Here is a 20,459-nt window from a genome sequence, read left to right as displayed (position 1 = left end):
AAGATTAGTTACATACAATAGCATAATGTTATATTAGGCGAGCCCAGTACGTTGGGCGTTGGGCGCGTCCGGGACGTAAGCCCCGAAATCAATGTATAAGTCTCATGGAACTAAGCCCCACACATAAACCCAGGGCCTGGGCGAGTCCCAATCCTGCCTTTTAAGACAGTGAATCCAAACCATGTCATCTTTCCTTGAACAAAGAAAGTAATGTAATATCTCATGAATTGTTAAAAAAAATTGGAAACTCAACATTCATAATTTTCTTTTTTAACTTCAGCTCAAATACTTGGAGTGCCTTCTTTATTTTGCGAAGGAAGAACTAGAAAAATTTCATAACTTTCTATTTTTCAGTTTCAATAGTATACTTTCCATAAATAGACGGCCCATTTAAGGCTCTACGGATCATCCAAATTTGCTTCAGTGGGTTTATCCGGATCGGACTCCACTCTTCCAAGTTCCAAGCAACACCCCTTAAACCCCTCAATTTCATGCCTAAAAAGACCTTATCTTTCATGGCGTTTCTGAAAGTAGTTTAAAAATGGCAGTTTCTTATACACAGTTTTCGAGTGTATCTGCACAACTTCAGTTCCCTACTATGATGTCTCTCAAACTTAATTCTCCAGCCGCCAATGGCTTTCAGGTGACCCACATCACATAAAGAGATTTTTATTTCTCAACAGTTCGTTTTCTGCTATGTACACAAGTTTAGAATTACACCCACTAATAAAGTTCTGGTCGTTTTGCAATTTAGCAATTTTTGATTGCTTAGCTCGTACTTTTGTGTTTCTTGAATATTTAATCATGGATATGACTCTAGGTTTAAAGTATTGGATGCTAGACAATTAGTGGAACATTGATGTACGGTGAAAATTTTTAATGTCTGCTGGAGTTACTCTTTGCTAGTATTGCTGTAATAGTAGGTGTGAAAAATCGAATTTTTACTTTACTATATAGCACCACATTGACAAAATATCTCGACTTTGGCAAATGATCATACAATGGAAAGCTGAAGTTTCAAATATGTCGAAAACAGCTTCGATGATTAGGTTAATCTTCTGCTGACAATTTTTTTTTTTGGGTATTTCTCCGCTAGAAATAAAAAGGGAAATGTATTTCAATTGCTCTTTGATGGTTAGCTGAACTCTCGTATATTTTCCATGTAAAGTTTTCGTACAATATTCTCATATCCATGTTGAGTTTACTAGCGGAAGACTTATTTAATTCATCTTTTTTCTGATGTTTGATATTATTTTGGTCATCTGTTCCTATGCTATATATATTGAAACCAAGCTACTGTTTGCATTCTATATTTTACATCCAAATGGGAAGAACATTTACTTAGTTCCTTTTTGGTTTGACAAACCAATTTCAGAATGTTTGTAGTCCTCCATTAAGATTACTAGGTTAGTGGCTCTTTGTTGTTTATTCTTCTCTTGTCCTTGTTTTGGTTCCTTTCTCTTGTTTTTATTGCGTTTTGTTTATTGTTATTGTCTTTGTTCTTTTTATTCAATATTTTTTCTGGCTTGCTTCTTTTCTCCTGTTATTCACTTCACTCAATCTGGATGACAGTCGCCTTCTATCTTGGCAGATTTTACGACCGTTGACTAAGTCTAATATGTGCATTTTGAGCATCAGATCATATGGGACACGTTCAATTGCAAGACCTAAAATAATCTGCAATATGAACATAGCAGCTGGACAATCCGATGAACCTCTAAAATTTAACTTGGAGAACATAATAGACCGGGCAAGGAAATTGTGGGACAGCGCTCCTGCACCTGTCAAGAGTTTCCCTTGGAATAGAGCAGCGGACAATTTCGTTCAACTTATTCTTGACATTGTTTTGACAGTCACCAAATACTTGTATGTACCAGTACTTATAGTTACCTCAATCAGTGAGTTGTCTTATTGTGCACATGAAAGGAAGCTTTATATCACGCTGCTTCCATTTCTTGTTGGTGTTGGTGTTGCTGGCATATTAAAGTCAGCAGCTGCGGAGTCCTCTCCATCTCCCAAGGTGATCTTTTTTGCTGTACATAGTTCATGAAATTCTAGCAGAAGAATATATATCCAACATTACCAATTAAGTGCTCTATTAGATATTTTCTCAAGGAAAAGAAAGTACATCTATTAGATTGCCTCTGGAGTTTCACTGTCTCCTAGTTGCTAAAACTTGGAAACAGGATAGATGAAACGTTTGCAATTATTGACAAGTTGAATAAGGGACTCTTCCATCTCTATGTCATTCTGCTTTGCTATCCCTTATTCTCTTTTTCCCCCCAGTTCAACTTGTCCCTGTTTGGCTTTTTGCAATTATGGACTAAAGTTTGTGCTACATGTCTAGAATTGATCTGCTTCTTTGTCCAAGAAGAAAATAACATGAATGAAGTCTGGTTGTATACTGACATGTTTCTGCTCAATTTACAATGTTAGAATGCAGAAGTTCCCTGGCATTTGATTGCCATTGGCCTTTTCTTCACTCTGCTAAAGTTGCCGGGACCATATTATCCATATTGGGGTCGAATTTTTATTCCACATTTTGCAAATGGTGCATTGTTCAGAACTCTGTGGTTTGCTTTCCTCTGGTACAGAAGGCCTAGGAAGTCACTAGAAAAGACCCTGCCTGATTCAGTAGTTCTTGATCCTGAACAGAAGGAGCTATAACTTTTTCGGCGACAAAGTATTTGAACTGGTAATAACATTTGTTCTCCTAGAAGTAGTTTCATCTGCATATTAAAACTCGCTGCTACTTGCGCCCTACAGAAAAAAGATGCAGGCGCCTTTCCTTTGTTTTTTTAAAAAAGAAAAATAATACAGGCGCCAATGCTTGGCCTAAGGTGTTCTATGAATGAGAAAGGCATTGTATTTGTTTATGACTTCTATTTGCCTGCTGTAAGTGCTATGTGCTCTTTTCTTATTTTAAGGGGCAAAGGAAATCGATAATCCAATCCTTTTGTAGTAAGTCTGCTTGATAGATCTTGCACTTTTATAAATTTTGTTCTGACTAGTGTCAACTACCGTGCATGGAATCTCTGAATAAAAGGAACTTAATTAATAACTATGATCAACTCTAATGATAATAGTTCTGAGAGACAAAACCCCTTATTCCTTATGCAGTTGCATTAAGCTGATTTTCTGCCCTTTTTTTGTTCTTTCCAATTAAATGAATGTCCTTTTTACTAAGGTCTAGGCTGTACTTTAATGCTTACTCAGAGAAGACGTTTCTCTTGACAGCTCTTGCATACTTTACAACAATTTGAACTTCCAACTTCAAAGACTTTGTAAGACTTAACTAAATGATATGACAAAGTCGTCCAATAATGTGTATGGTTTCTGAAGTATGTTTAAGCATACTTGTAAATTGTAATCCCTTTGTAATAGTCAGTATGGTTAGGCTTTCTCTTTACTATTTGACCAATTGGGTATTTAACCTTTAACTTTTGGATGTGGAATTTCAATTATGAATCTCTAAAATATTGGTAGTGGAAGCACCAGTTGCCTTGATATTTAAGCTGTTAAATGTAGTCGTGATAGCAAGAGGGATTCTTTGATTTGGGTATCATAGTGTTGCAATTGGAAGTTTCTTTCGTAGTTCAGAAAATTAGATATTTGCAAGGCACTGTTATCGACTGATCAAATTATTTTTGCAGGGGCAAATCACTATTTTTGGCAAATTGTACCACAGCAGATCCAGTCAATTGGTCTGTCTATTGGATCGACCAAGTTTGAAGATCTTGGATTTTCACTTTTAGAGGGGCTTTGGTTTTTTGTTCTAGAGAAGAAAGCTTCTTTCCAATCAGAAAATAGGTATATCAGTCAAAAGTTTTCATTGTAAAACATTCAGTCAATGTAATGCTCAATCTTGTAAGGAAGTGTCTCCCTTCTACTCTTTTTAATTGTATTTTCTTATCATTATAATTGGATTCTTATCAGGTTACTTACTGTTAACCAGGTCAATTGGGAAGGCAATCTTGTTTCTGATACTAAGTTTCTTACAAACAGTTGAACCCTTTTTGTCAATCTCAGGCTTAAAATTAAGGTTGAAAGATAAAAACAGGATAAACAGATAAAGTACTTAATAAGCATCAACTCATCTCTAGAAAAATATTTGAATTAAATCAGGATACTTTTATTTGATAATGAATCAAAAGAATTGTTACTTGTTACAGAAGCTAAGAGGGGCATTCCCCTGTACATACAAACCAATGAGGGACTACTCTTAGAATCAAACACAATAGTGAGAAGAATTGAATGCAGAAAACTGACTTAGACAAAGAGTAAATGCCTAAAAACAGAAGACATGTCTCCAACTCGTGCAAGAATCCTGGAATGACGCCTTGTTACTGCTGCTGCTGTTTCTTCTCCAACCTTCAATTCTGGGAATACAAATCCTTTCTTGCTGAACAGCGCATCGATCAGGTTCTCCAAAGCCTCGGGTGTCAATCGAAATCCATCCCAATATAAATGTGAAGCCCTTTCAGAACATACAGCTACCCCTTCCTCTCCACACTGCTTCTGTGCATCAAAATTGAATGGACCGTTGTCACTTCCACAACATGCCTTCATCAAAGTCTTTGTCTTGAATCCCAGGAACGCGTGATTTTTAAGAACAGCCATGAATGCTTTGTAGTAATCTGCATATATGATGTGAACATCAGGGTATTTTAGACGCAGCTCCAGAATTGCTTGCCATAGGTGATCATTGTGAAGCTTCGAAAACATATTCAATCCCTTATGGCATCTGTTTTTGCCAATTGAATCGACCTCGGGAAACAGAGTCCTAAAACCAGGAAAGCAGCCCACGGGTAGAATTCCAGAAACCATGAGAGTTTTGGCCCCAGCTTCGTTGATGAGTCTCTCTATTGAATTCTTAATTGTCTCCACCACTTCAGGCACGAGAAGAGACGCCTCTGAAATAGATTTTCCATGTAAGAAGGCATGCTTGTAATCATTGATGCCGGGTTGATCCATAAAGATGAGCGCCTTCGGAAGAACCTTGTTATTTCTGCCGCAGTCATGAAAAGAGAAGCAGTCTTCATAGAAGAACCTCATGAAGGTAGAAATCTGAGATAGGTCATGTGACTGTGGAGGCGCTGGGATGCCATTCTTGAGGAAGAAAAAGGGCTTCATGAAAGTCGCTCCAGGCGTCGCAAAACTCAGGCCAGACTCGAAGAATTCAGTGCCTCGTTGAGTGTATGGTTGGGGAGAAGGCAAACTGAGGGTTGCAGCAACATGATCAGCAACTGATGATGAAGAATCTCCGAAAGTGTATATGGAATTAAAGGGACCAACAGCTTCTTTCGCCAAAGAGAAAGACGAAACAACAACAACAAGACAGGAAAAGAGTAATAGCAAGACAACCAAATGATGGCTGATGCAAACGGAGGCCGCCATATTGTAACAGAGAAATCTTACAAACTAAAGGAACAATCAAAGAGAAACTAATGAACTCAAAGGAGGCGTGAACTCTAGTTTATGGTACGTACTGTATTTATAGAGTTTGTAAGCTTGGTGTTTAAGCAAAGTTATTGGTGTTTCCTAAGTTGACTAGAATTAGAGTTTTTATTGAATTATTGAATTTTCCTTTTTCTTTCTTTTATCCCAAGTTTCTTAAACCAAGGGGCACTCCCGATTTACTATTTTCATAACTTTTTAAGAAAACAGAATTCGCTTTTCCTTTTTTACAAACTAAGTTTGAGGAAAAATGGGATACATTTTTTTGGGAGCAAAACTTTGGGTCTTTATATATATATATATATATATATATATATATATATATATATATATATATATATATATATATATTTTGTGAGAGAATTTTTATGATATTTCTATATAATTTTTTTGACTTTCCAAAACAATTTTTATTTTAGCATATTTTAACTGCATTAAATATTTGAGTCATCTCTCTTTTATTCTCAATTTAGTAGGTGGAGTTTCGAGTTACGATTGGCATTAGTGAAATTACTAAATCAGAGCAATTAATTTTTATTTGTATTTTGTTACTTTAAAAAATTTCATTGTTCAATGTTATTTAATACTCTACTTGTTAAGTATCTTTTTTTTACTCAATAGATAATAATTTGATTTGTTACATAGGTGGCTTCAATAACATAGCTAAGAAATGCTAGACATGGTACATGTAGGAATTGTGTAATTCAGATTTAATCATAAGTTAAAGAAAACTTGAGTTTCAAACCTTATACAAGTATATGTAGTTATATGCAAAGCCTAGATTATATTTTCCTCGAAAACTCTAGTTGCTTTCTGAAGGAACAACATATTTAGATCTAGTACAATGTTCTTTGACAAAAACTAATTTGGTAGTTATTACAGTAGTAATTAATTACTATAAGAAACATTGTTCTTTTATCGACAATTTTAATTTTATAAAGCTAGTCCCAGTATGTAGTATATTAAGAGTTGGATCTAGGATTTTGAGCTTCCGGGTGCTACAACTATTTTGTTGGTTTAAGCAACTTTAGACTTCGGTTCGGATTACTTGTTTTTTTGGTATATAATATAAATCAATTAAATGAAGATATATAGTACTATATTTATTATAGAGCGAAGATTTGCAAAGAAAATATTATTTTAACTTTGTAAGAAAAAGGCAAATACTTAGACACAAAAAGAAAGTCAAAAGTTAACAAATAAAGTAAGATAGTTAACAAAAATTACATAAGAAGAAAAATGAGAACGGAATATATAGAATTAGGAGTGTACAAACCGAGCCGGAAAACAACACCAAACCGAAAAGTCAAACCAAATCGATTAAAAAACCCGACTGGGTTTGGTTTGATTTGGTTTGGTATGAGTAAAAAGCCCCGAACGTAACCAAATCGACATATAAATATATAATTTTAAGACTTTATATAGAATTTTCTTTACAAAAATTCTAGAAATATTTAGGATTCTCTTATGGGATGTAATATTTAGTACTAGAATATGAAGTATGTCATTTTTATTAACCTTAAGTAATGAGTTATGTTACAACCCATATCCACATGTGTTAGTTCATGCCATATATTAGTTAACATAAATCCAAGAAGGAATTATCTTTGAGATGATAAGAAGTCAATCCTATTGGTCTTAAGTGATACAAGAGTGTATAAGGGTGATTAACCAATATTAGAAGTTAAACGAATCAAGGATGTTGTAACTCGTATTTTCAGGTAATCTAGCGGTGCTTAATACACTCAAGAGGTCATTTATTAAGGTATTTTAATCATATAATATCCGTATCATAAGTCTTGAAGTCAAACGAGTTATGAAACAAAAGTCGACAAAAGTTGTCGCAACTTAGGTTCATAATTTTACTTAAACATTAGGTCAAATGTTTCTAATCTTTTCTCATAATTTACAAGGAATTACGGGGTTATCTACCCACCAAATTAAAGATCTATGAGTCTAGTTTCCAACGCATTAAACCGTTCATCGATACGATCTCGGAGTAGAGAGATATTCGCGTTTTCGCGAGACTGCGCCAAGCACCTCTCTATGGGGCCCACTAAGTCGGTTTAAGATATTTGGACTTATATAGGATGACCACAACCCGTTTTTAGTCATTTCTTTTCACTATTTTCAGAACTTAGAACCCTAGGAACATCCTCTCAAGGTTCTCTCAAGATTCAAGACCCAAAAAAGGGCAAACAACACAAATCAAGTGTCGGGAATTCCGTGGCGCTAGTAAGTCTCTTGTTCTTCTTGTTGTTGCTCATTTTTGTGTCGTTCCAACTCGTGTGGGAGGTTGTTTTAAAGGGTATATGTTCTGTAAATACTCCCTAATGTTCTTAATATTAATCCTAGGTGATTTCAAGCCTTCTAAAGTGATTCTAGTGCCGAAAAACACTAATTGATCGCTAGTTTCATTTTTTTGTTGTTGTGGCAGCATTGGAGGGATATTTCTTGGAAATTTAAGGTCAAATTGGAGTTGTTCTTTCTGTATAAAGGTAAGGAACCTCTTACTCTATATGTATTTAAGATTATCCAAGTTGCGGCTAAGCCATTGAAGCTAGAACTTGTGAGATATATATCGAAAGGTTTGGTAGTAGTGTTATTGTTTTGTGGACTGTTTTGCGTTGTTGTTGGGCTGCGTATTTTACTACTATCTTGTGGAGTTTTGGAGGAGGAAGGGTGTGGAGAAACACCATATATATGTAGGTTTATGGGCTGATAGTTATTCGTAACATTTCCAGGTTGTTTGACACGACTACGGTGGTCGTCGTATGTATGGAGTGATTAGGCTGTGTGTGGACTATTTCGGGAGGCTCAATATGTTTATTATTGATGATGTTTGGGCTGTTTGGTGATTGTTTTGAATGGTGTGAGGTCATATATATAGGGGAGGTGCTGTCCGTTTCATCGTAAAATAGGTTGTGGTCGATACATAATAGTTATGACGCTTAAATGATAACGATAGTATCGTTTCTCTTATTGTAGACTAAGGAGTTTTGACAATTGCATAGCTTGAGATTGGGGCAGTATATACAAGGTATGTGAGGCTATCCCTTTCCTTCTTTTGCACGACTCCGATTGTACATAATGTAATGAACGAGCTTCCAAAGATACTCTACTCTTAGAAGCTAGCAGTACTTACATTGTTTTCCCTCTTATGGAACGATTGATGTTAATGTTGCTTCTCTTATTCTTATGTTATCAATGTTGTTCATACTTCCTGAATCTTATAAGGTTCATAGTGAAGACTTAGTCCTAATAACGTGTACAGAGGATACCGACCTTACGTCACTCCGAAAGGTTTAGAATGTGATTCCATGAGTCGAGCATGCATTATATATATGTATCTATTTTACTCTACCGAGCCACGCTATAGTTGGCCGGGTACGGCACCTATTGTGCAACCACTGATCAGTTGGGTTTTACCGAGCTCCACGTGGCCGGGTACGATTCTACCGAGCCTATTATGGCCGGGTACGATATGATGATGATGATGCCCACAGAGGCGAATGCTTTAAAGGTTTATGTATTTATACATATGTATCATGCATTTCATGTAAGTAGCCCTCAGAGGTACTAAGATGTTACAGGTTGTATATTCTCTATCCTTGCTTACATTACTGATCGTATTTATGGTTCCTTGCCTTACATACTCAGTACTTTATTCGTACTGACGTCCTTTTATTTGTGGACGCTGCATGTCGTGCTGCAGGTCCTGATAGACAGGCAGGTACAAGCTCCCCCACCACAGTAGATCAGCGGTGATTGGCGAGATCCCTTCTCCGGACTTGCCTTGGTCTTGGTATGCAATTTTTGTTATAGACATTATGGGTATGTCGGGGCCCTGTTCCGGCTATGTTGCAACACTTATGTTCTTTTAGAGGCTCATAGACAGGTGTCGGCTCATGTATAGTTTGGTATGCCTTGTCGGCTAGTTTTTGTTGTATAGTCTTTCATAGTAGCGTGGTAGCTCATACCTTATATGTAGTTTCTTGATTGTCTGGTCATCCCCTGCTATGTATATGCATGCCATCATATTTTATTGCTGGTTGTCCATGATCTAGGTCTACCATTTATATTGATCTCGTCAGCCTTAAAAGATAATAATGAAGGTTAGATGAAATGTATGTTGGTGCTCGGCAAGTGTGGTCGGGTGCTAGTCATGGCCCTTCAGTTTGGGTCGTGACAAACTTGGTATCAGAGCAAGTCTGTCCTAGGGGTTGTCTATGAGCCGTGTCTAGTAGAGTCTTGATTATGGATGTGTAGCGCGCCACATTTATAATCAGGAGGCTACATGACATCTAGGGTTGTTACCTTCTTCCTGAATCTAGATCGTGCGTAGAGTTGAGTCGTAAGTGTTTGTCTCTAATATTCACCTTGTTTTTTTTCAGTGATGCCTTCGACTAGGAAGCAAACGATTAGTAGGCGGCTTGATACAGCAGCGGGAGAGGGTACCAGTCAGGTGCCCCAAGTCAGAGCAGGACAAAGTGAGGCTCAAAGTGAGATGCCCTCTCATACCTCATCTACTCCATCTCCTCCAGAGGATATTAGAAGGCACCCAGCGCCTCCAGTTCCTTCGTCTGACACTCCAGACCAGGATATGCGGAGTGCTTTGCAGTTATTGACTAGCTTGGTAGCTGCTCAGGCTCAGAGGCAGAATACAGGTGCTGCTGAGAAACCAGTTAGTACAAGAGTTCGTGATTTTATTAATTTAGACCCTCCAGTGTTTACCGGATCAGACCCCAAGGAGGACCCACAGACGTTTATTGACCAGGTTCATCGTACACTTCGTGTTATGCATGTTAGTGATACAGAGACAGTAGAGTTGGCTTCTTATCGGCTACGGGATTTAGCGGTTCTCTGGTATGATAGTTGGGAGAGATCCAGGGGTCCGAACCCTCCTCCAGCTGTGTGGAAGGAATTTTCTGAGGCCTTTCTTCGTCACTACTTGCCAGTTGAGATACGACGAGCTAGAGCTGATAAGTTCTTGAACCTTAGACAAGGTAATATGAGTGTACGAGAGTACAGTATGCAGTTTGATTCTTTGGCAAGGTATGCTCCCCATATGGTGGCCGAGATGAGTGATAGGGTGCATATGTTCGTGAATGGGTTGGGACCACATCTGATAAATGAGTGTACGACAGCCTCCTTGGTGGAGGGCATGGATATTTCCCGTATTCAAGCTTATGCCCAGACCCTAGAGGATCGTAAGCGCCAGCAGAGGGCAGTTAGGGAGCAGGATAGAGGCCAGCATAAGAGGGCGAGATTTGCAGGGTATTCTGATGACTTCAGAGGCCGCATCAGGCCACAGTTTTCGAGGAGTTCGGCGCCACCTGTAGCTAGTGCTCCTCCACAGTTTCAGAGGCCTCGATATGATCGATCCTATTCTGGTCCAGGTCAGAGTTCGCGGGCATCTGGCTCGCAACATCACAGGGATACTAGTCAGATGAGACCCCCAACACCACATTGTGATCAGTGCGGCAAGGCCCACTTTGGACTGTGTCGTCGAGGTTCTGATGCATGCTATTCGTGCGGGCAGCCTGGCCATATGATGCGGGATTGTCCTAATAGAGGAGGTGATGGTATGGCTCAGCCGACTGGATCTGTGTCTGGTTCTTCCTCATCAGTTCGACCTCCAGCACGGGGTTTTCAGCAGTCGACAGGTCGTGGTAGGGGTAGAGGTGCAGTGCCGAGTTCGAGTGGTGCTCAAAATCGAACCTATGCTCTAGTAGGTCGACAGGATCTCGAGTCGTCTCCAGATGTTGTTACAGGTATTATATCTGTGTTTTCTTATGATGTATATGCGTTGATTGATCCGGGATCTACATTATCATATGTTACACCCTTTGTGGCTAATAAGTTTGGCATTGAACCTGAATTGATAAGTAAACCCCTCGCGGTATCTACTCCGATAGGAGATTCTGTGATTGCTAGAAGGGTATATAGAGGTTGCACTGTGATGATTTGTAGTCGTCAAACCTCGGCAAATTTATTTGAGTTAGAAATGGTTGATTTTGATGTGATAATGGGAATGGACTGGTTGGCCTCATGCTATGCAAATGTTGACTGTCGTACGAAGATGGTTAGGTTCCAATTTCCGGGTGAACCCGTCATTGAATGGAAAGGGAACATTGCTACACCGAAAGGTAGGTTTATTTCCTATCTTAAGGCAAGGAAAATGATCTCAAAAGGTTACATTTATCATCTCGTTCGCGTTAGGGATGTGGAGGCGAAACCGCCTACTTTACAATCAATCCCTGTGGTCAACGAATTCCCAGATGTTTTCCCAGATGAACTCCCAGGCCTTCCTCCTGAAAGGGAGATTGAGTTTATGATGTGTTACCTGACACTCAACCGATCTCTATTCCTCCATACAGAATGGCCCCGGCAGAGTTGCGAGAGTTGAAGGTGCAGTTGAAGGACTTGCTGGATAAGGGCTTTATTAGGCCTAGCACTTCACCTTGGGGTGCACCAGTCCTATTCGTGCGGAAGAAAGACGGGTCGTTACGGATGTGTATCGACTATCGACAGTTGAATAAGTCTACTATAAAGAACAAGTATCCACTTCCAAGAATTGATGACCTGTTTGACCAACTCCAGGGTGCCAAGTATTTCTCCAAGATTGATTTACGTTCAGGGTATCATCAGGTAAGGGTTAGGGAGAAAGATATTCCAAAGACGGCCTTCCGGACAAGATATGGGCACTTTGAGTTCTTGGTGATGTCGTTCGGGCTAACAAATGCCCCAGCAGCTTTTATGGATCTCATGAATACTATATTCAGGCCCTATCTTGATGTGTTCGTGATTGTATTCATTGATGACATTCTAGTGTATTCTCGTTCGGAGGCGGAACACGCGGGCCACTTGCGGATAGTATTACAGACGCTTCAGGATCGTAAGTTATATGCTAAGCTCTCCAAATGTGAATTCTGGCTGAACTCAGTAGCATTCCTTGGCCATGTGATATCTGATGAGGGTATTAGTGTCGACACTCAGAAGATCGATGCAGTAAAGAATTGGCCGAGACCTACAACACCATCAGAAGTCCGCAGCTTCCTAGGACTAGCAGGATATTATAGGCGGTTTGTAGAAGGATTTTCCTCTATATCATCACCATTGACTAAGTTAACACAAAAAGCTACCAAATTCCAGTGGTCTGACACTTGTGAACGTAGTTTTCAGGAGCTGAAGAATCGATTGACATCTGCACCAGTGCTCACTCTTCCTGAAGGAACAGAAGATTATGTGGTATATTGTGATGCCTCAGGTATAGGTTTGGGGTGCGTATTGATGCAGCGTGGGAATGTGATTGCTTATGCATCAAGACAATTGAAGAAGCATGAAAAGAATTATCCAACCCATGATTTGGAATTGGCTGCAGTAATATATGCTTTGAAGATATGGCGGCACTACTTATACGGCGTCCATGTTGACATCTACACAGATCACAAGAGTTTACAATACATCTTCAAGCAGAAAGAGTTGAATTTGAGGCAGCGTAGGTGGCTTGAATTATTGAAAGACTACGACGTCGAGATATTGTATCATCCCGGTAAAGCCAATGTTGTGGCAGATGCTCTCAGCCGTAAATCAATGGGAAGCTTAGTACATATTGAGGCGGGTAGATGGGGGTTGATTAAAGAGCTTCATCAGCTAGCCAATATGAGAATCAGATTGTTAGACTCTGATGACGGAGGTGTTACTGTACAGAATACATCAGAATCATCTTTGGTAGCCGAGGTAAAAGCACGACAATATGAAGATCCTATCTTAGTACGATTAAGAGAAAGCATTCAACAGTGTAAAAGTATGGCTTTTGGGATCGGAAAAGATGGGGCACTGAGATACCAGAGCCGATTGTGTGTGCCTAATGTGGCAGGGTTGCGAGAGAAGATTATGAATGAGATTCATCAATCCCGATATTCCATCCATCCCGGCTCGACAAAGATGTATCATGATGTCAAGGAGCAGTATTGGTGGGATAATATGAAGAAGTCTATTGCAGAATTTGTGGCCCAGTGTCCCAATTGTCAACAAGTAAAGATAGAACATCAGAAACCCGGTGGATTGCTTCAAAATATAGAGATTCCGACCTGGAAGTGGGAGGTGATTAATATGGACTTCATTATTGGATTACCTCGCTCTTATCATAAGTTTGACTCCATCTGGGTGATAATTGATCGACTTACAAAATGTGCCCATTTTCTGCCAGTGAAGACAACTTACACGGCTGAAGATTATGCGAAGTTGTATATCAAGGAGATTGTTAGGCTTCATGGTGTGCCCATATCTATTATATCAGACCGAGGAGCTCAATTTACGGCTAACTTTTGGAGGTCTTTCCAGAAGGGTTTAGGCACACAAGTAAATCTCAGCACTGCATTTCATCCGCAGACTGACGGACAGGCTGAACGTACCATTCAGACACTGGAAGATATGCTACGAGCATGTGTTCTAGATTTTAAGGGGAATTGGGATGATCATCTTCCACTCATAGAATTCGCCTATAACAATAGCTACCATTCCAGTATTAAAATGGCCCCATACGAGGCACTATACGGGAGGAGATGTAGATCACCAGTTGGATGGTTCGAAGTCGGTGAAACAGAATTATATGGGCCAGATTTGATTCACCAAGCTATTGAGAAGGTGAAAGTGATACAGGAGCGATTGAGGACGGCACAAAGCAGGCAAAAATCTTATTCTGATGTCCGACGTCGTGATCTAGAGTTTGAGGTTGGTGATTGGGTTTTCCTGAGGATCTCACCAATGAAGGGTATTATGCGTTTTGGGAAGAAAGGTAAGCTGAGTCCAAGGTATATCGGGCCGTATAAAATTCTTCGACGGATTGGACAGGTTGCTTATGAGTTAGAATTGCCATCCGAATTGGAATTTGTCCACCCGGTATTCCATGTATCTATGTTGAGAAAATGTATTGGAGACCCTTCTCGAGTCGTCCCTATCAAAGATGTACAAGTTACAGAGGACCTATCATATGAAGAAGTGCCAGTGGCGATATTAGATCGGCAAGTCCGCAAGCTGAGAACAAAAGATGTAGCTTCCGTCAAAGTATTGTGGAGGAACAAAAATATGGAAGAAATGACATGGGAAGCAGAAGAGGAGATGAAGTCTAAATACCCTTACTTATTCCAGAATGAAGATAACAAGGATGCTGGTGGAAGACAGGATACATTGGAAGAAGAAACGGCTTTATGAGGTAAGCAATAATTTGAGAATACTCCTCCTTAATACAAAATGGTGATATGTAGATAATGTAAATACGCATAATGCTTTGTGTAGCCTTGTGAAGCCATATGTTGGGCTTAATTACATGCAAGTTTTGCTAGTGACCATTTTATAGGGGAAAATTGATCGGAAATTTCCATTGGAATCCACGGTGATTTAAACTCCCCCTAAACCCTTACATTCGAGGACGAATGTTCCTAAGGGGGGGAGGGTGTTACAACCCATATCCACATGTGTTAGTTCATGCCATATATTAGTTAACATAAATCCAAGAAGGAATTATCTTTGAGATGATAAGAAGTCAATCCTATTGGTCTTAAGTGATACAAGAGTGTATAAGGGTGATTAACCAATATTAGAAGTTAAACGAATCAAGGATGTTGTAACTCGTATTTTCAGGTAATCTAGCGGTGCTTAATACACTCAAGAGGTCATTTATTAAGGTATTTTAATCATATAATATCCGTATCATAAGTCTTGAAGTCAAACGAGTTATGAAACAAAAGTCGACAAAAGTTGTCGCAACTTAGGTTCATAATTTTACTTAAACATTAGGTCAAATATTTCTAATCTTTTCTCATAATTTACAAGGAATTACGGGGTTATCTACCCACCAAATTAAAGATCTATGAGTCTAGTTTCCAACGCATTAAACCGTTCATCGATACGATCTCGGAGTAGAGAGATATTCGCGTTTTCGCGAGACTGCGCCAAGCACCTCTCTATGGGGCCCACTAAGTCGGTTTAAGATATTTGGACTTATATAGGATGACCACAACCCGTTTTTAGTCATTTCTTTTCACTATTTTCAGAACTTAGAACCCTAGGAACATCCTCTCAAGGTTCTCTCAAGATTCAAGACCCAAAAAAAGGGCAAACAACACAAATCAAGTGTCGGGAATTCCGTGGCGCTAGTAAGTCTCTTGTTCTTCTTGTTGTTGCTCATTTTTGTGTCGTTCCAACTCGTGTGGGAGGTTGTTTTAAAGGGTATATGTTCTGTAAATACTCCCTAATGTTCTTAATATTAATCCTAGGTGATTTCAAGCCTTCTAAAGTGATTCTAGTGCCGAAAAACACTAATTGATCGCTAGTTTCATTTTTTTGTTGTTGTGGCAGCATTGGAGGGATATTTCTTGGAAATTTAAGGTCAAATTGGAGTTGTTCTTTCTGTATAAAGGTAAGGAACCTCTTACTCTATATGTATTTAAGATTATCCAAGTTGCGGCTAAGCCATTGAAGCTAGAACTTGTGAGATATATATCGAAAGGTTTGGTAGTAGTGTTATTGTTTTGTGGACTGTTTTGCGTTGTTGTTGGGCTGCGTATTTTACTACTATCTTGTGGAGTTTTGGAGGAGGAAGGGTGTGGAGAAACACCATATATATGTAGGTTTATGGGCTGATAGTTATTCGTAACATTTCCAGGTTGTTTGACACGACTACGGTGGTCGTCGTATGTATGGAGTGATTAGGCTGTGTGTGGACTATTTCGGGAGGCTCAATATGTTTATTATTGATGATGTTTGGGCTGTTTGGTGATTGTTTTGAATGGTGTGAGGTCATATATATAGGGGAGGTGCTGTCCGTTTCATCGTAAAATAGGTTGTGGTCGATACATAATAGTTATGACGCTTAAATGATAACGATAGTATCGTTTCTCTTATTGTAGACTAAGGAGTTTTGACAATTGCATAGCTTGAGATTGGGGCAGTATATACAAGGTATGTGAGACTATCCCTTTCCTTCTTTTGCACGACTCCGATTGTACATAATGTAATGAACGAGCTTCCAAAGATACTCTACTCTTAGAAGCTAGCAGTACTTACATTGTTTTCCCTCTTATGGAACGATTGATGTTAATGTTGCTTCTCTTATTCTTATGTTATCAATGTTGTTCATACTTCCTGAATCTTATAAGGTTCATAGTGAAGACTTAGTCCTAATAACGTGTACAGAGGATACCGACCTTACGTCACTCCGAAAGGTTTAGAATGTGATTCCATGAGTCGAGCATGCATTATATATATGTATCTATTTTACTCTACCGAGCCACGCTATAGTTGGCCGGGTACGGCACCTATTGTGCAACCACTGATCAGTTGGGTTTTACCGAGCTCCACGTGGCCGGGTACGATTCTACCGAGCCTATTATGGCCGGGTACGATATGATGATGATGATGCCCACAGAGGCGAATGCTTTAAAGGTTTATGTATTTATACATATGTATCATGCATTTCATGTAAGTAGCCCTCAGAGGTACTAAGATGTTACAGGTTGTATATTCTCTATCCTTGCTTACATTACTGATCGTATTTATGGTTCCTTGCCTTACATACTCAGTACTTTATTCGTACTGACGTCCTTTTATTTGTGGACGCTGCATGTCGTGCTGCAGGTCCTGATAGACAGGCAGGTACAGCTCCCCCACCACAGTAGATCAGCGGTGATTGGCGAGATCCCTTCTCCGGACTTGCCTTGGTCTTGGTATGCAATTTTTGTTATAGACATTATGGGTATGTCGGGGCCCTGTTCCGGCTATGTTGCAACACTTATGTTCTTTTAGAGGCTCATAGACAGGTGTCGGCTCATGTATAGTTTGGTATGCCTTGTCGGCTAGTTTTTGTTGTATAGTCTTTCATAGTAGCGTGGTAGCTCATACCTTATATGTAGTTTCTTGATTGTCTGGTCATCCCCTGCTATGTATATGCATGCCATCATATTTTATTGCTGGTTGTCCATGATCTAGGTCTACCATTTATATTGATCTCGTCAGCCTTAAAAGATAATAATGAAGGTTAGATGAAATGTATGTTGGTGCTCGGCAAGTGTGGTCGGGTGCTAGTCATGGCCCTTCAGTTTGGGTCGTGACAAGTTATATGATCACTTTCTTATCAAGTGTTACTAAAACACCAATTTCTTTGTTCTTCCATGTTAATAAGTCAAGATTTATTAAATTCTTATATGTTTTCGAATTTGAAGTGGTGTTTCGACAATCTAAAATTAAATAGAACATATCATTAATTAGGTATTTTAATTAGCAAATTCGTTTAACCTTGAAAGTATACATCAACAAAAATTATTGTCAGGTTAAAAAAGTAACTATCATGTGCTATTAACAAAATTCTCCCATAAAATTATTTTAATAGATCATATGTTTGTCAATTTTTTCAATTTTTACTAAATATATATTTGCTTATAAAAAATTTAACAAAGTAAGATTGAAATAATATTCATGTATCAAAAAACCCGAAAAACCCAACAAAATGGAACCAATCCAAACCGATATAGTTGGTTTGGTTTGGTTTTAATAAAAACCGAATCAACCCGGTCCATGTACATCCCTTTATAGAATGATAGAAAGCTTAACGTGATGTAGCAAGCCAAAAGGTTCAGAAATTGTTGCCAGTTGGGTTCAATCCTTCACAATCAAGGTGGAATCTCCTACCTTTTGTCATTGGCACCTTTGTATAAATTGTTACTGTGGATAGCGCTTTAAATATATATACAATTTCTTACACACACACACATATATATATATATATAGAGAGAGAGAGTTTTGAACGAATCTTGCGGGTGGCTTAACACCCCCTCGGGCCTTACTAGATCAGCCCCTGAGTATACTTGAGAAATAATGTCAGCTACAATGCATATTTGTGAAAATTCATTGAATTCCACTGTCTTGAAGTCATATGGACTGACCGGTAAACTCTAATATAAGGATACAACCATTGTTGGACATTGAGACGAAAACTGAAAGATGTACATCATTTATCAGGGGCGGCTCAAACACATACGTGGCCTAAAGCCGAAGTTCAATGTGAGACCTAATAATCGAGGAGTACGAATGCAATTTTCTTCAAAAGAATATATGTAGCATGCAATAATTCTCGTTGATTTATCATACATTACATGTTATGAACACAGCAAAATCACGAACTATTCTGAATTTTATTAATCTTCTGTTTCTTCTCTTTCTCGTGGAACTGCACCAAAGTTGTTAACTAGTAAGTCCACAACAAGTGGTACCAAATCATCACATGGAACAACCTTTTTATATACTTCTCCCAAATGTGAATCACTCCCTATTCTGCCTCCTAAGAAAACATTGGCGCCTTCCACAGTCTTCCCGTTCTTATCTCTAGTCAGGCATCCCATGAATCCAATGTCTGCAACTTGAACTTGTGCACACGTTTTCGGGCAGCCTGTCCAGTGCATCCTCACTGGCCATGTCAAAGAAACTTGCCTTTGAACCTCTTCAGTTATTTTCAGGGAACGAGCTTTACTCTCGATTATTATCGCTTGTCCACAAAACTGGTTACCAGTACAAGCCACTAAACCTTTCATGAGAATAGGTGGATCAGGTGAAAATGTGCTCAGAACAGGCTCTTTGAGCAGTGCCTCAATTTTTGAGTTCTCAATGTTGGGAATAATAATGTTTTGTTCCACAGTAAGCGGGATCTCTCCTAAACCATACTCATCAGCTAAATGAGCTAGCTCATCCATATCGTCTGCTTGAACACGACCCACTGGAATGTGAAGACCAATAAAGTTGTAGCCTTCTTGTTTCTGCGGATGTACACCAAGATAATCTCTTCTTTCCCATTGTTTCTGAACCAAGTCTTCTGGAGATGCTCTCTCAAGCTGTTGCTGAGGCATTCTCTTCTCGACCTCTGCCCTGAATCCTTCTACACCCTGCATTAGTTGAAATCGTTACAACTTAGACCAGCTAATTAAAACTTTCTCTACCTGTACAAGATAGGGGTAAAGAATGCGTAAAGATAACCCTCTCCAGACCCCACGTATGGGAATATGCTGGGTATGTTGTTGTTGTTATTGTTGTTGTTGTTGTTAATAGACACATAGCAGATATCTACCTAGAGGAGAATGTATCTTTCAGTCTCCACCATTACATGAAGTAGGACTTGCTATAAAAGACTACCAAATCAGAAAATGTATTTTACCTGAAAATAAGGCCCTTAATATTTAGTCAAAATAGTTATACAATGACAGCGAGGAGACATAGCTGAGGCTATTTGTTAAATCATAAGACTAAATAAGCATGAAAATTGTCAATGCACCAATGTATCACTCACCAGCTCATCGATTAACCACATCATTCTACATTTCTGTCTGTTCCCTCTAAAACCAAGATCTCTGAAAGCTTCTAGTATTGCTTTGCAAACCGGAACAACATCATCGGCTGGAACCCATGCATCAAGAGGAATTGCCTCATCACATCTTTTTGCGCTGAAGAACCTACCCACAAACAGGTTAAATCCAAATCGCTCATCTTTTGTGGCAGGCATGTACGCGAGATCATTGATATGGGTGTATTGGGAAAAAACTGAATTTACATTGAAGGTGACGTGGCATGACACGAGGACTGGTCAAATGGTCAAAGCATGATGATCAGTTAAGAGGCACGAGTGACAACAGATGCTGGTCAAATATGAATTATGTCATTTTTATTAACCTTAAGTAATGAGTTATATGATCATTTTCTTATCAAGTGTTAATAAAACACCAATTTCTTTGTTCTTCCATGTTAATAAGTCAAGATTTATTAAATTCTTATATGTTTTCGAATTTGAAGTGGTGTTTCGACAATCTAAAATTAAATAGAACATATCATTAATTAGGTATTTTAAGTAGCAAATTCGTTTAACCTTGAAAGTATACATCAACAAAAATTATTGTCAGGTTAAAAAAGTAACTATCAAGTGCTATTAACAAAATTCTCCCATAAAATTATTT

At 38.8% G+C, this 20,459-nt stretch overlaps 3 protein-coding genes across 3 annotated transcripts; 1 reads left to right on the top strand and 2 right to left on the bottom strand.

Annotated features, from left to right (window-relative positions):
* The first annotated feature begins 296 nt into the window (after positions 1-296).
* Positions 297-3,960, top strand: LOC138889064 (uncharacterized). The gene is made up of 4 exons (XM_070171629.1): positions 297-643; positions 1,592-2,020; positions 2,437-2,695; positions 3,654-3,960. The coding sequence occupies exons 1-3, from the start codon at positions 542-544 to the stop codon at positions 2,665-2,667; spliced, it is 762 nt and encodes a 253-aa protein (XP_070027730.1). The 5' UTR covers positions 297-541; the 3' UTR covers positions 2,668-2,695; positions 3,654-3,960.
* Positions 3,961-4,269: 309 nt separating this feature from the next.
* On the bottom strand, positions 4,270-5,397 carry LOC138877413 (GDSL esterase/lipase At5g03980-like). Its single transcript, XM_070157024.1, has one exon. The coding sequence runs from the start codon at positions 5,395-5,397 to the stop codon at positions 4,270-4,272; it is 1,128 nt and encodes a 375-aa protein (XP_070013125.1).
* Positions 5,398-18,604: 13,207 nt separating this feature from the next.
* LOC104237541 (ferredoxin--nitrite reductase, chloroplastic-like) lies at positions 18,605-20,011 on the bottom strand. The gene is made up of 2 exons (XM_009791708.2): positions 19,799-20,011; positions 18,605-19,397 (listed from the first exon to the last, which is right to left on the bottom strand). Exons 1-2 carry the CDS (start codon positions 20,009-20,011, stop codon positions 18,657-18,659), a joined length of 954 nt encoding a protein of 317 aa, XP_009790010.2. The 3' UTR covers positions 18,605-18,656.
* Between the last annotated feature and the right edge of the window lie 448 nt (positions 20,012-20,459).

The sequence above is a fragment of the Nicotiana sylvestris genome, chromosome 1 (assembly GCF_000393655.2).
Source record: "Nicotiana sylvestris chromosome 1, ASM39365v2, whole genome shotgun sequence".
In the NCBI taxonomy this organism is placed as follows: Eukaryota; Viridiplantae; Streptophyta; class Magnoliopsida; order Solanales; family Solanaceae; genus Nicotiana; species Nicotiana sylvestris.
Note: the sequence above shows the minus strand (reverse complement) of the source record. Positions and strands in the feature narration are given on the sequence as shown.

Excerpts from the sequence above, each read along its gene's own strand:
- LOC104237541 (XM_009791708.2), bottom strand. The coding sequence starts at position 20,011 with ATGCCTGCCACAAAAGATGAGCGATTTGGATTTAACCTGTTTGTGGGT. Across the intron at positions 19,398-19,798 it reads TGTGGTTAATCGATGAGCTG|GGTGTAGAAGGATTCAGGGC; the intron begins GTGAGTGATACA and ends CAACTAATGCAG.
- LOC138889064 (XM_070171629.1), top strand. The coding sequence starts at position 542 with ATGGCAGTTTCTTATACACAGTTTTCGAGTGTATCTGCACAACTTCAG. Across the intron at positions 644-1,591 it reads CAGCCGCCAATGGCTTTCAG|ATTTTACGACCGTTGACTAA; the intron begins GTGACCCACATC and ends CTATCTTGGCAG. Across the intron at positions 2,021-2,436 it reads AGTCCTCTCCATCTCCCAAG|AATGCAGAAGTTCCCTGGCA; the intron begins GTGATCTTTTTT and ends TTACAATGTTAG.
- LOC138877413 (XM_070157024.1), bottom strand. The coding sequence starts at position 5,397 with ATGGCGGCCTCCGTTTGCATCAGCCATCATTTGGTTGTCTTGCTATTA.